The sequence below is a fragment of the Ptychodera flava genome, chromosome 2 (genome assembly GCF_041260155.1).
Source record: "Ptychodera flava strain L36383 chromosome 2, AS_Pfla_20210202, whole genome shotgun sequence".
In the NCBI taxonomy this organism is placed as follows: domain Eukaryota; kingdom Metazoa; phylum Hemichordata; class Enteropneusta; family Ptychoderidae; genus Ptychodera; species Ptychodera flava.
The window spans coordinates 15643621-15659307 of NC_091929.1; the positions used below are offsets into that span (position 1 = coordinate 15643621).

General features: G+C 38.2%; 2 protein-coding genes across 5 annotated transcripts in view; both read left to right on the plus strand.

Annotated features, from left to right (window-relative positions):
- The window catches only part of LOC139115704 (uncharacterized), a 381257-nt gene that overhangs the window by 190041 nt on the left and 175529 nt on the right, over positions 1-15687 (plus strand). The window lies entirely within an intron of this gene.
- Positions 10173-14997, plus strand: LOC139115674 (uncharacterized). 4 transcript variants are annotated; one of them, XR_011548155.1, is made up of 7 exons: positions 11022-11263; positions 11633-11709; positions 11813-12014; positions 12113-12495; positions 12604-12756; positions 13298-13481; positions 13660-14997. XR_011548155.1 is itself a non-coding variant. In XM_070677990.1 (3 exons), the coding sequence occupies exons 1-3, from the start codon at positions 10267-10269 to the stop codon at positions 13661-13663; spliced, it is 402 nt and encodes a 133-aa protein (XP_070534091.1). In that variant the 5' UTR covers positions 10173-10266; the 3' UTR covers positions 13664-14997. The 4 variants fall into 4 exon arrangements, 2 of the variants coding, with proteins under 2 accessions (XP_070534091.1, XP_070534082.1); XR_011548156.1 differs by lacking the exon at positions 13298-13481 and having other exon boundaries at positions 11633-12014; XM_070677990.1 differs by lacking the exons at positions 11022-11263; positions 11633-11709; positions 11813-12014; ... (1 more) ...; positions 12604-12756; positions 13298-13481 and adding exons at positions 10173-10448; positions 10668-10883.

A 15687-nucleotide genomic window follows, 5' to 3' on the forward strand; every position in this document is an offset into this window, starting at 1 on the left:
CAAAATGATAAACTGTGTCGTCAAGATTATATTGCCAGTAAGTAAAGTAGATATTGCAGTAAAAAATATTGGTGATTGAGTTAAAGAAAATGCACCTGTGCTGATATCTACACTTTGGGAAAAAAATTCAAAAATTTCAAGTTTGGTAAAAATTTAGTTTTTTTGTCAATATTTCACATTCCAAAAAAATATTTGTTGATATCTGGAAACAATATGCAGAAAAAAATCATTACATATCAAAGATCACACACTTGAATGGATTTCCTCCCTTCCTTGCATTTCATCAAAATTTATTGACTTATTTTATCGGCCTAACTTTGATTGCAATCAAATAATAATATTCAGCAAGGGGAAAAAAGATATGATCATATCAACATCAACCAACAAAGTCATATTTTACGTCTGAACAAAATCGACTATGTTCCAGAATGCAGTCCACATTATATATTATTGCCTGAAAACATGGGTTTATGTGTCCGAGAGCAGATGGCAATTTGCCCTACGCCAGGAGGGCAAATTGTCTCCTGCTGCGAGGGCACATAAACCTATGTATTCAGGCGATAATATTTTTATTACCTGCCTCTTCACAGTTAACGCCATGTAACATTTAGTTACATGCAGGTCCTTGTCAGATAATTTTACCATTGTCGATTAGCATTAAGCAGATTTTAACGAAAATCCAAATCGCAGTGCGCGCGTAAATATTTTAATCTAGCATTGAGCGTCTACTTGACGTCGAAAACGTCGAGGGGCTTCACTGGACCGGGTATCCACGGAAACCAGTCAATAGATTGTTAACCGGCCCGCTAACTCCCCGGATGCTCCGATTCAAATCAATGCACTGATTTACACTCACATCGAGGTATGTACTAAAGGATAAATTACATACTGAAAAAAAAAAAAAAAAAAGAAAACCTGCGCGCGTTCAGTGAACGTAGAATGCCGATTTCCGGTAAACAATATTAAGCCACGAAAATAGTGTAATCATCATTATCCTCTTTCATTAAAATTTTTTCGTCTACCCAGGAAAACGCGGAGTTATGCAGCGAAGTCACATTGCTAATGTTAGGTACATGAAACGTAAATTTAAAAAAACTTTTAATTGGGAATACTATTGAAGATGTTCTTAAAAAGAGCAACTGAGGGCGATCTGAAGACATTGTGGTTTAAATCAAAATTACATCAGGACTTAACGTCCAAAGGAATTATGTTTCAATTGATGTGATACAGCTATGCATGTGCGAGCACCTTAGCTGCAGTACAGTAGCTCGAGGTTTCCCTGGGCATGCGGGTCGTATGGCTTAAATTCATTGTATTTTTTTTTTTGCTCCATTTTACTTATACACGTTCACAGATTTTTAATTCCCGAATGCACGAGGTCAGTGTCGCTTAATAGTATATTGCATAGCAAATATCCACGTGTGTTTTGCTTACACCGTTATGCTAATGAATAGACCCTTTCTTTATGTCACCGGAAGTTTCCTTGCGAATGCGTAATTATATGTATGTCGTCAGTTTGACCTATTTCCGCTGCAGTCAAAGTCAACCCTCTGGAACGTTCGTCGTCTTGTATTTCCGAGCGATTTTTGCCATTTCATAGAAACAAACCTCGGCGTGAAATTCATCACACTAATTTTGTAATTTTGTAATTGTTCTGTGGTATTAGCTTGCAAAACCGTTTCTAACTTCTAACAAAGTCGAAGTGGTCGATCGCATGATCTGCAGTGTAAGTGCTTCATGACAGCTTTTTGCCATACAAATTTCTGCAAGAGATTTTGCCAGCTTAATGAGTTAGTGGGTGTGTGTGTCAATATGTACTGACTGATAACAATGAATTTTGAAATTGGCGCCTAACCCAAGCATGGCCAGTGATAGGACAGAAACGCCGTTCCACTTATCACGAACACCCCCAACAAGTGTAACATTTTGTGTATCGGGTCCTGAACGCTTTGTTCAGACGTGAGCTGAGCACAATCACCTATTATAAGTTTTCTATAGACAAAGCATAAAGAAAATTTTCACTGGCGGTTTACACAGTGTCGCATGACTATATGCTTTCTCAAAGAAGCAGGTCTTTAGTCAAGACATTAAAACTTGCTGACGTATATGACTAGAAAGTCTACTCCACAAGGAAGCAGCATTCAGCTGTGCAGTCGAAGCTCTCGTTTTCCCGGTCGACTTTGGATTGCAAAGGGAAAGCTGCAAGTCGTGTGACGGAAAAAGAGTTTTTCCGTCGCAACGGACGAGAGCTATGGCTGCAGCTACAGCGACATATGAGAAAGAACGATCACCATAATTTGAGTCTTGTTGGTTGAATTTAAGAGAAACTTCATCACTTGAACGGAAAGATCTGAATTCTGGTTTATGAAATTGAAAACTTTTGTGTATACACAGTCCCTCATAACATGACTTGTTGGCAATAGCGTAATACTGTCAGTAAAATTGTACTCGGATTCATCTGAGGAGTATGGAGAAAATTGAGACATGATTCTTGAAGTTGGCCGGCAATGTTAGCCGTGAGTTGCGTACAGTCTCCGTGTTTTCCCGGCGTTACACAGGCAGCCGGCATGTAAGCATTTTTTTGTTTGTCTGTGAAAAAGTCAGCATATCAAAATTAGACTTCAATATGTCAAAATTGGACGACTGACTTTACACTAGGCTTACATAAAGGATAAAAACAAATAAATAAAAACGGCTTAATACAAAGCTGGGATCGAGGTAGAGGCCGGGGTACGGGCGGAGTGAATCCTTGTGCCCGGGAACGCTAGCGCTTACAAACAGGCAAAGTTGGTCAGTTTTTGTTTTAGTGTTATGTCCCATTGGCCGAAATGTTCTGCACCTGTGAATGCCGGACCCTTGTCCATAACAACGGAGAAAACATCAGTTTTGTAGTCATTCAAGTCACTTAAACTGGACCATTGATACATGTCATACCGTCTTACCGATCGACACGATCGCAAGCGTAGCACTCGTCGCTGACGTGTAGGGCACACCCACAATGTCAGCTTAGAGTGTACGGACTAACGCGAGCGCGTTCATGTAAGCTTATGGCCGTTGTTTGAGGGACCTTGGGGCTCGAAATTATCGTGTGTCGCAACGCATTTCTTTTCATTTTCAACCAAAAATGGTGACTTTGGTATTTTACAACATAACATGCACTTTAATAGTTCGCTAGTATCCGTTTCAACTCATTGGACAATGGAAACATCGTTTGGTGTCGCCGTTCTGAACTACCGAAAATCCAGTCGTTGTGGACTGACCAGGTGGGAGTGCAGAGAAATACTTAGAAGAGCCAAGTGTAGAATTTGGGATAGAGTGGGGATAATTTGTTTGCGTTCCTGCCAGCCTTATCCGAAGCATTCTTTGTAGTTTTATCGCCCTCGTTCACGCTGAATATTCATAGACGTGGGCACTATACGGTTCTCGGGGCCTAGACCGTATAGTGCCCACGTCAAAATTTGTATGGCCAAAAGCTGGAATGTTCAGTTTTATAACAACATGACGGCCCTGTTTTTGTGGAGGGACCGTGCCTGATGTTATACTACTACTAGCGTGCTTTGACAAGACCAAAAATGCTTTAAAGTATGACAAAACTCAGATATTACTTAAGCAATAAAGCACACCCAGCGATGGTATACCATGAGATTTTGACCAGTTCACGACATATATGCACGAGCGATAGCGAGTGCATATATGAAGTGAACTGGTCAAAATCGAGTGGTATACCTTCGCTGGGTGTGATTTATTGCTATTATATCATAACAGTATATTGAAATTCTGGCATAGAATGTCAAAAAAAGGATTTTGGCTCTTGCCGAGAGCTCACGCGTGTGCCAGCCGTGGTATATCGCCAATATACCACAGTTCTTTTCGCGTCTCGACCAATCAGATCGCTGCATTTGCGCCATCAATATACTGGTATGATATAATTTTACATATCACAAGTTCAATGTAATTGGACTTTGTAATAAGTTAGGCAGTTCCCAATGAAATTTGACAGCTGTTTTCTTTCCCTGTCAATTCAATTAAATTCAATTCAATAGAACTTTATTTATCCCAAACACGGGCAATTGAGAGTCATCAGTTAGTCTTTAATAAAAAATGTCTAACGTACAGAAGTTTTGGCTTAACTTTAATGGTCTGAACATGATTCCTTTCTAAGGGGTGAGCAAATCATGTTTGAGTCACAAGCCCTAATAGCGACGATAATTACTAATAGCATGATATAATGATAACACGATATGACACTGTACTGTGATACTTTTGTGATTCCAAACTACTTCCATGTGATATTTCGGTGACTTCAACGACTCTCTGCGATAGAAGCATTTTTTCTCTTGATACCCATGTAATAATTGTCGAAATAGATGAAATTACAACAAAACTCACAAAAAAATAGCATCGTATACAAATTGGTGTCGATCCTGATGTCATATCTGCCATAGTTGCCAATGCCAGTCCAGCTAACTCGAAGGCCGATCATTTTCTCTCTTGACACGAGCGATTTCATCGCTCACAGCATGGTCCAAATGAATGATGCTTTTTATTCGGAAGAGTTATACTGATGACTACAACGAATTTCACTGCAACATTGTCTTTATTTTGATCTTTGAAAGATCGGATTTTTTCATGCTGCAATTTACCCATTCGGATAATCCACATCATGACAGTTGACATTTTTAACGTAGATGCGTGACATTTTCATGCATAATTTTGATGTTTTTGAGATAAGTTTCAATAATTTCTGATAACTACGTTTTTTATCCCAGAATTGCATGATTTCTTTAATTTTGAACCTTAGAGAAGAATATTACGTCAGTTATAGGCTTGGCACGGAGCTGGACTCCGTTTCTTGCTCCATGCACTCGGTAACCATCCGTCTTGGTGTTCGCTTTGCTTCTGTACATCGTTTGATGCTGATTGAATTTGCTACTCTCCAAATTTACGGAAGCTTTCAATTGCTTCACTATCTGCTTCCAAAGCAAGTACGTTCGGAATGTATTCTCATCGATCGCCATAGCTGTGAGTCCATAACTGTGGGATTTTCAGGTGGGATTTCTGCCTTTCACGGGCAGGTTTTGACTTTTACATTTTTAACCCCGCGTAAAAGTCAAAACTAGCCCGAAAAAGACAGAAATCCCGTCCCAAAACACCGCAGCTATGGACCCACAGCAACGATCGCCATAGCGAGGACGTTGGCAAGGTGACCTCCGCGCCTAAACTAGGTCAAATCGCCAGGTTCAAGATTTATTTTCGGAATTTCTATTGCATTTTGGAAAGGTACATTTCTCAGACTGTTTGTGTGTACATACATTTTCTCCCCACTGTGAACCTTTCAAAACACGACCTGAACTTTCAAATAACACTTTATTTTAAGATTAGGGCAGGTTAAAAGTTGCTGTTTGGCAAAAAAATTTGCCAACTTTTTTAATTTTTCAAATGTATGTCACAATTTTTTTACATGTTCCAATAAATTGGACAATGTAATGAGAGTCAGCAATATATTGGGCTACCTTTTTTAGTCTTCACCAATATATTTAACAATAATTTGAAAGAGGACTTTATATTGGAATCTATTTTTACAGTTCAACAATTTATCGGACAAAATATTTATTATTAGCCGAATATATTTTTCCTATACAGATGTATCAACCAACTTGGTGGTTCCCTTTCAATGTCTTTACAATTTTAAAATACATTTCCTGTACCCGTATTTGCTACCACATTTCAATTGTGGGTTATCTTGACAGCATGCACTACTCACAGAAATGGTATTTCGTTAATTCCTTGTTATTCTGTCATTTAGTTCATTATCAAAATATTAGCTGCTTTGCAGTGTTGCACATCATGCAGCAGAAAAAAAGTTTCTGCAAGAAATTCAAGGCCCATAGCGTGAACTTCCGTTCCACTTTCATAATTAACACTACAATGTAAAACTGTGCAAGCATGTGTTTTGAGTACATTTTTACATACTCTTTTTAACAAAGATGTTTTGGTAGAAAAGCTGGGAGGTCAAGCCAAAAACGGCCAACGTGCGGACACAATACAAAGAATTTCTGAATACTTTGGCCTTACTTTTATATCATGTAGTGAAAATCATACTATCCCAAAAGTCTTGCTTTTATCTGAATAGCTTATAAGTTGAAATTACACTTGAGACAAGACCTCATGACATTGAAGTGCTCACAATCAGACAAATCACACACAGAGTTCATACACTCAAAGTCGCTCCAAGTTTGATAACTTTCATGTATTTTCGTCAGCAGCTTTCCAATAATATTTGTGGTCGAAATTCCATTTTGTAGGAGTTTTTGCATGACATTGTTTGGTTCAAACGAATTATTTTAGGTAACCAAACTAAATGTTCACATGATCAATTTCCAAGGTATGAATTGCAATTTCCAAAGTTATTTAAAAATGTGAGGACTTTAAAGAGGCATAGAAACCAATACATTAACAAATAACATGATGCCTGAATTTCATGAAAGTTTATTATTTAAACGTCACTCCTTCCTTACATGTAGAGCTTTTCAATGTATACATATCTATTTCCCCTTATACGATGAAGCAGCAGCCTTTAACATCCTCTCCCCATTGATTCTACATCATCGCACACAGGTGATATGTTGTTCCTTTATTTTTTGTTTATTATGTTTACTGAGTCAGGTTGGATCTTCCCCATTGATTCTACATGAACGCCCACATGTGATATTCTTGTTTACTATTTCTACTGAGTCCAGTTGAATGAATTCCAGTTCCTTCAAAGAAATGAACTGGTACTGTTTTTCCCAAGATCTTCAAGATGTGCTCAACAGAGTTCACCATACAACATACCAATCCAGTCCCCCTTCTACAAAGTTCATCAGCCGTGACTGCTTTCACCTAAAAAAACAAGCAAAAACAAGTATTGCAGTGTTAACTGCAGAACAACAAAATCTGAGTGTCAAAAAATAATGATCTTGCTGAAGAACAGCTGCAATGATCAGAGGAGTGACCAAAAGAATGACTCGGTTCTATTTCGATATGGTACAGTGACCAGCGTTCTAACCAGGCTGCGATTCCATGACGTTGTCGCAAATATTTCTGTTTTGTCGTGGATTTCATGGCCGTTTGTGCCACGGAGCTAGCCATATGGCCGGCCGGCTGTATCATGCAGCCAGTACTTCTCAACATGGACGTAAATCATTGATGCAAGTAAATACATTTCCTGGTTGAAACCGAGACAATCTGGAAGCAATGCCCGTCAGCATCAAATATACCACACCGTGGCTGTTGTGTATTGCACCACAAGCGACTATGGTACTGGACATGTTCCGGTTGTACATGTCCACGGAATTTGTGGAAGCTGGAGTTGTCACGGGCACAATCAATATTTTTATAGACTACAACAATAATAACCGACCAACAGCAACACAAGAATGTGAAGCTTGTATATCCCTAAGTAATTACATAAACAATTTTCAAAACAACTTACTCGAAGCTGGTCACGTTATACACTCAGTCTGACAGTTTTCGGACAACCTCAGTTTTCGGACATTTAATGACATGCTGTTTGTTGTACTCACGTCGCTATGTATTGACAGCTTTTTACAAGTCATGTTACAGCATATTAAGTTAGGTGACATTGCTGTCCCATTTTGAATAGTTTTTTTCCGGTAGAAGCTATTTCGGGCAATACAAACTTGGCGAAGTTTACCACACAGTACAATACAAGGTGTCAAAAGCAACACAATGAGATAGCCCATGTCCTATATGTAAGCACCATACACGTCGAAATATAGTTGTGTCGTCCATGGATTGAATGTAACGAATTTATCACGGAATTTTTACATACAGTTTTCTAAACACAGCGAAATTGAAAAAAGGGGGTTTGAAGTTTCAAAATATAAATATTTAGCCCCTATAATCACATTCCCAATACGACATCCGATTACTATGATAGCAGTCCGACTACTACGCACTATTCACTATACGCACTAAGCAAAATTCACAACCCTGTCCGAAAACTGTCCTACTGAGTGTACTGTGGGTTCTGCATTGCAACCAGGGTATGGGCGGGCGTGGTGTTAGGGACTGGACACAATTTACAGGGGGGTGGGCCGGTGTTTTTGGGGTTGGGTCGCCATTTTTCGCGCAAGCATTTTTGAAGGGTCATACAATTTTGTGTATGCCTATGGGGAAGGTCACCTTTTTTATGCATCAAAGCTGAACTTGCATGCGCACGTATTGCACATGCGTTTGCCTGTGTCGGCCTATGGGCACTTAGTTTGAGTAAAGAATTAACGAACAAGTGTAGGACGAGATCTCGTTTAGGGCGTTATTTGGATGAGATTTCGATCAACACGTTGTCGAGCAGCCTCGTCAGCTGTTTTTTTTCGATCAGTTATTGTGGATAATAACGACCAGTTTCCGAAACCAACAGTAACATTGGCTTTTTAAGTACTCGCGATGGATATTTTTGTCATGTATCGTCGATGGTTTCATCCAAACGCGGAGTTACCAGTACCTTTGTGACGGATTGATCCGACGTACAGCAATGGCGTCGCTAACCGTCGAGGTGAGATTTTGACATGTAATGTAATATTTAGATGACAATTTCGAAATAATAATCGTTTTTTTTGGAACTGAATATAAGTTTTTCCCTGATCGTCATTATTTTTCGTTGTCTGTTTTGTTGTGCGATTGTTCGGGAATTATTTTGTTGTCTCGGGAATTCTCGATTTGTGCGACCGTAGACAATGGTTTCCGCTGCACTGTTTGAGGTGTGTGACGTGTGCAATGTTTATGTTTTGCTGCCAGTCTCCATGGTCACAGCGTCAGTCGGCATTTTATGCGCCAAATTTGATTTTAGAGCTTCAGGAATAGTGTCACTCGTAAAATGAATCGAGATTTTGATTTTCATATGCGTTTGTTGGAGAACCGATGTCGCATTTGTGCTCACAAGGTCGACAGTACAACCAAATACGACAAAAATGCCTTACCGTTGGAAATCTTAGAGTGCTTCCAGCAAAATGTTTCAGACGACAGTGATACTGTCCATCCAAATTATCTGTGCCGTGATTGTAGGCGCTTGATTAGCCATCAAATTACTGCTAGAAATGCCAACAGACAGTATACCACGAAGACTCAGGGTGTACAATTGGACAAAACACCAGCGTGCAGGAAACTGTGCATGTTTGTACATCACTAAGCAAAGGTGGCAGGAAAAGAAATAACAGACGTGGTACTGACAGTGACAGTTTGAGACAGGCAAGAGATGGTGTGAAATCCAGGAAACTTGAACATTCACAGAAAGTTCCTGTGAACACTGATGTGCTTTGTGCACATACGCAATCCAAAGCTGGTAGAAGGTACAGATGTGAACTGGAACTCAACGCAGATAGGTTTTCTTCGTCTACCGCCCGAGAGTTTGAGTGTCCCATTTGTAAAGATGTTGCAGATTCATGTGTGCAAGTGTTATGTGAGGGGCCTCATACATTTTGTTGTGATTGTCTTTGTCAATGGTTTGTGCAGTCTGTTACCCATACATGTCCGATATGTCGTGTACCGATTTTTATGTCTTCTATTGCTTCTGTCCCTCTTGCATTTTCAAATGTGTTGTCATCATTAAGTGTATCATGTGACTATGTGATGTATGGTTGTGACACAGTTGTGCCCCTTGCAGACCTTGCGGATCATGTGAATCAATGTAAATATTCTTTACCAATGTATCGCGACCACGACTACTGCAAATTTTCAAACTCCAACCCTGGTGACAATCACGCTACACAGCAGAGCAGTGTCACAGAACCACCCTGTATAGATGAAGCTGCTGATACTCTACTTCAACAGATGGCTGAGTTCAGATCATCTAAAAAGTTTGAAGTTTTAACAACAACACTGGTCAAAGAAAAACTAGATATGGCGGATGACAAAGTTATCCAATTAAAGACTAGAGGGCAGGTGAGTAAAATATTTCCAAGTGTATGTGCATGTAATGTGTGTATTGATAGACCATCTTAGATGCAGATTTTGTATGACAGGACTGTGAATTACATATATTTTCCAAATTTGACTTTCTGTTGAACTACAACACAGAAGTGAAATTTATTTGATATTTTTCAAAAGTTTGGTGAGTGACTATATTTGTGAAGCTTTTTTCTTCATTTATCAAATGCTCAGCCCTTACTTATGACCCGCATCGTAAATCCAAGGAAAAGTAGTAGAGAATGTAGCCGGTACACACTTGTAAGCAGGAGCCGGAGTGTTACTAATGTAAGGCAACAGATGAGTGGTGATTCAGTGTCTGCAGTGGTGCAAGCCAAAGATGAGATGAAGAGGATTCAAAGAACAGAGAATCAGTCAATAGTTGATTTATTAGGGTTGGCTCCAAATACACCTCCAGGAGCTGGCCTTGCTCTGAAAACAGATTTGGGTATCACTTGGTCAACACTGAGGAAATTACGAAGGTAAGTTTACATTCGCAATTGTGTACATGATATTAGACCATTGTGAATGGGGTTGTCACATGTATAAACAGTACAGTATCATTATGTACAGGTATATTTCTCTTAATAATAGGTTTTTGTGTGCAACAGTGTGTTATAAAAAACAAGTTTTTCCATACAGAAATAATGTGTTTATTTCAAGAATTTGTTTCCTCTCAACTATTTTTTCTTGTTATTAAGGTGGCTGAGACAGTGGAAGTGCCCCATTGGAGCAGAACGTAAAGACAGGCAGCTTGCCAATACACTGAAGCTTGATGTGAAAACGCTGACGCTGCCTTTTACATTCCCAGTCAGAGGGATTGATGGTAGTCGACTCAGCGAAGTACGTCTGGCACCATGCATTGCGGTGACAAATCTTGTAGATGCAGTGCTGAACAGACTTGATGCTTTGGAGAGGTATTTTGCCACAATGTTTCAGTTGACATGTGCATTTTTTCTGCATTCACTGCATGAATACATGCTTTTCATGCTTTTTTAAACAGCCATCTTTCCTTTCAGTAGACTGTGCCTAATAAATATTTGTTTTTCTAATAGCTCATCAAACTTGTCACACACACCATCATCCCACAAGATGAGATATGGATAAAGGTGGGTGGTGACCATGGAGGCGGATCCATGAAATCAGTGTTTCAAATACTGAATGTAACAAAACCTAACAGTGTAGAGAACACTGTTGTGTGGAATCTTTTCCTGGCAGGTGATAGCTACGAAAACCTACGTACTGCAATGTCTGTGAATGCTGGAAATGTAGATGCCCTAGATAAATATAGGTGGAAGTAAGTTACTAGGTTTATTGCATGTAAAGGATAAATTCATAATTGCACTGACCCTGTCTGCTCAGCAATTTTGTAATCAAAGGAGACAATATCATTCTTTATGTCATCTCTATGTCATGTCTTATCAATAGACATTACTTGGTACTCATGAGATGTTTTGTAGAGTAATTTGGTTTTTTTCCAGGCATATCCATAGTCAAGAATGTGAGTTCTGTGTGGCTTTAAATGCAACAACATGTATAGTAAAGCTATTATCTCAGACTTAGAAATTATATAATTTTGTAGTTTACAGCAAGTATTCTGTATTTAGATGTTTACTTCAAATAACATTTCTAACCCATTGCGACTAAGTCTGACATTTGTTTTCAGGGACAAACTACTACTTGTGTGGCTGAGTGGAGACTATGAATATCTTCTCAAAATATACGGATTGTCAGGAGCTAGTGGTATGTGCTTATTCTCAGTTTTTGTCCATTTCCTTTCCAAATAACCTCCATACAACATTTACATTGCACTCATGAAAACCATTGGTATTGATTGCATTTACAGGAAAGTACTTCTGTCTCTGGTGTTTGGTCACTAAAGAGACTGCTCATATGAGCCAGCAGAAAGACCATCAATTGGAAATAGGACTCTCAGCAGGATGTTGACTGACTATGCCAGATATGTGGAGAAAGGCTCCAAACTTAAGGATGCTAAGGAGTATCACAACTGCATAAGGAAGCCATATTTTAACATACCTCTTTCAAGGGTTAGTAACTGACCAAATTTGTCTATAATAATCATTTTCATATTTATTCCAGCAGGTATCAGGTGACAAGTATTTGATAATGCTTATTTTTACATTAGGTTGCCTTGCCAGTGTTACATATATCCCTTGGAATATTTCATCGCTGGTTCAAGTTGCTGCAGCATGCTTGTCAAATGCTTGACATGGAGATGGCAATGTATTTGGCAAAGCAAGGTGACATAGATGAGCCGGTATTGAGGAGTGGTCGATTTGATGAATATATTACCATCATTAACCAAATTGTTATGGAAGATGCACAGGTTGCCAAGTGCAATGCTGAAGCAGACAGACTGCGGGATCAAATTAACAATGCCATGCTTGATGATGATGATGATGATGATGAAGATGATGATGGTGATGATGACTTAGCTTACCCCTCACTTCAGCAAATAAAGCAAATGGAGCAAGAAAAGAACAGCTGCAAAAACAGGCAGCAGAGAAGGTTAATATTAATGTAATGAATTATGTTCAATTCCAATTCATATTTCTACATTTTTTAAGTAGTTGCTGATCATGATGTTTTAAGCTTAGTAATGACATCCTTTTCCAGATGACAGTGATAAATGAGTTGAAGGCAAGGCTCCCTCAGCAAGCTGGTTACACAGTGAAGGGCTTGGAATCAGCTTTAGCCACCATCAATGTCCATCTGCAAGACTATCACAGCCAAGCATTTGTTGGCAATCATGTTAACACTTGTTGCAAGGTTTGTTGGCAATTCTCAGTTTGGCAGTGTTTCATTTTAAATTCATATTTCATTAAATATTTTTTAAAAATGTCTTTTCAGCTTTCAGTGTCTGTATTTGAGGGTATTTGATGAAATTTAATTCTTTCACAATCAGCTTTTTATTGGTTCATTCTTACTGTTATGAAAATTCAGTAATCAATTACTGTCATAATGATTGAACATAACACAATACACATTCATGATTGTCTAGCAGTAGTTCATCCAGAGAGGGCGATGGGGATTCCTCCTCTGTTGACATGATAGCACCCCTAGTAATTTGTCAAGGGCGACCAGTCCCCCATGAAATGTTGCCACTCACACCTTAGAGATACAAGAGTAGAACATATGAACTGGTGAAATCCCCCTAAATTTTCTGGTATAGGGAGAAAATCCCCCCTGTTGATGACACCCTGGATGAAACACTGGTCAAGTCAAATAACCGGTGCATGTCATTAACATTGTGTTTGGGTTTTTTTCTAGTATAGTAATTCTAAATACAAGTCTGATCTTTTCATTTCAGCCAAGAAATGTAACTCTTTTATGTGACAGTGTCATCGCCAATACTGAGAAAGTTTGCCCAGACTTTCTGCCTAAGGCCAGGACCATAGTGGTCAAGCACCAACCTCTCTTCACACATTTTGCCTCATGCCACAATATTTATTCTGTTAGCAGAGAGCTAACTGATGATGAGGTTGATAAGTTGGGTATGTTTTGATAAATTTTAATGACTGATAACAAATTTGGTTCCAGAGTTTAGTTATTACTTCAATATTTTTTTGGTGTTTCCAGTTCAATCTTCTGAAGCATCATTTACATTTTATTTGTATTTTCATATACCGGTATTTTTACATTATTCATGTTTTTTACTGTATTTCTATTCAGTTGAGTTTGGATGTTCTGTTAACCCTACAACGAGCTGTTTGTATGAACCTAGAGAAATCAGATAAGTATTTTTGCATGCCAAACTAATGTGTTGTGTTTGTCTTTATTTTATTCAATAACATTTCAACAAATGTGATGTGAAAGGGAAAGTAGCTGTAACTCTGAATCTTTTTTCAGAAGTAAGTTTTAAGATCCACTATACCTTGAACATAAATAAACATTGTATTTAATTTGTCAACATTGCATGTAAAATGAACACTGTCTTGTGTTAGTAAATTTATTTGCAACAAAAAGAATGGTAATTTTGCAAAACTGAGGACTAACATGAAAACTTAGAATTGTGTATGTTTTCTTTTGACTGAGGAAAATATTTGTGGAATCATACATACAAATATTGTGACATGTTTGAAAAAAACTTTGAGTTACAGCTCTTTTTCTCCACATCATATTTGCTATATTATCAATACTTCTGTTCTATACATCAAATGCTCATACATTTACTTGTTCTACTCCATGTGATTTTCTAAACTGCTCTGTACTGTGCTTGTCAACAAAGCCTTGTATGTGTAATGGAACTGTTATTATGGAAAAAACAAATTCAAAAGTGGACATGAATACTATTTTGAACAACAACAGTGCATCTTGTTTATTGACTGTGTTGAGAAGCCAAATACTGAGTATCTTATCATTCAGCAGACCATGTGGTGTCAAACAATTTTGTGCGCTTTATGTATGGAGCTAAAATAGTAAAAAATAGCAAACAGGTAATAATAGTGAAGCTTTGTATGAGCACATACAGTGACTTTAGTTAAGCAAAATATATGTCATTTATGGTATCTTATGACAAGAAATGACACCTTCACTTCAACCAAATTGTTTTCTGGACTGTCTTTCAGGTACCAGTATAGCTAAGTTAATGGACCACTACAGATCAGTGTTTCCTGAGGAAAGCGTGTTTCCTAAGCTCCATCTTCTGGAAAGCCATGTCATCGAAAGGGTTCAAAGAATGAAAAGAGGGTTGGGCTTTCTATCTGAACAGGGTATTGAATCAATTCACCACATTTTGAATGATTCGTTAAGAAATTACCAGTGTATGCCAGGTGATGAAGGTAAAAAAATTGAAATGATGATAAAGGACCACCACATCAAGACCCACCCTTCACATTGTGCACCTGTACTGGCCAGACGTGGCCCCTACAAAAGAAAATGATTCAAAAATCTGAGAAGACATTTCAGCAGATCAGCAACTTTGCTACCACTGTATGTACATCATAGTTGCTGTTGTACATTGTGTTGTAAATAGTTATTTGAGGCAAATTAAACCAGCATTAAAACTAATATTATGCTTTGGTTTGAGTCTTTTCTATTTAATGTAAGCAAAGAAGAGTATAAGACCAGGTTATTTTATCTTTACTTGATCAAGGTCAAGAAAAGCTGTAAAAGTGTATGTAAACCATGCAAGGATTTTTTGTGATTCATCACACATTGGGAGTTCATATGTCTTTCTTTGTGTAAAATTTTGCTTGAACCATCAAATCGTTATCTGAAACTTGAAAGTGATGAAGAAGATATCAAGCAATTTTTTGAAACTCATTTAAACATAAGAAAATCGCTGAGAAAAATACTAAATTGATAGAAAACACGTTGATAATGATCAATGCAAGAAATGTAAGTATCGCCGTAGAGGGCGCTATTACACGAACGGGGCGGCCATATTGTTTTTAACTAAGTTCCTATGGGACAAACGCATGTGATTGAAGAATATGGAATACTGAAAAAGAAAGAATACCTCCTGGCACTTTCATTTCTGCCATTTCCACTTTCGGTGCGCCCTTTGGGCCCAATTTTAATGGTATAATAGACAATTTATTGATGGTCCAAGCAGCCACATTGATTTAAGTTGTCATGATTTCTACTTATCCAACTCCTCTATTGTGCATAACTGTCCCCTATTATGACTCTTTCAATAATAATTTGAGAGATCACTTATTTGATATCATTCTCCCATTGGCAATACACTAGGTATAG

Excerpts from the sequence above, each read along its gene's own strand:
- LOC139115674 (XM_070677981.1), top strand. The coding sequence starts at position 10,267 with ATGAGTGGTGATTCAGTGTCTGCAGTGGTGCAAGCCAAAGATGAGATG. Across the intron at positions 10,449-10,667 it reads ACACTGAGGAAATTACGAAG|GTGGCTGAGACAGTGGAAGT; the intron begins GTAAGTTTACAT and ends CTTGTTATTAAG.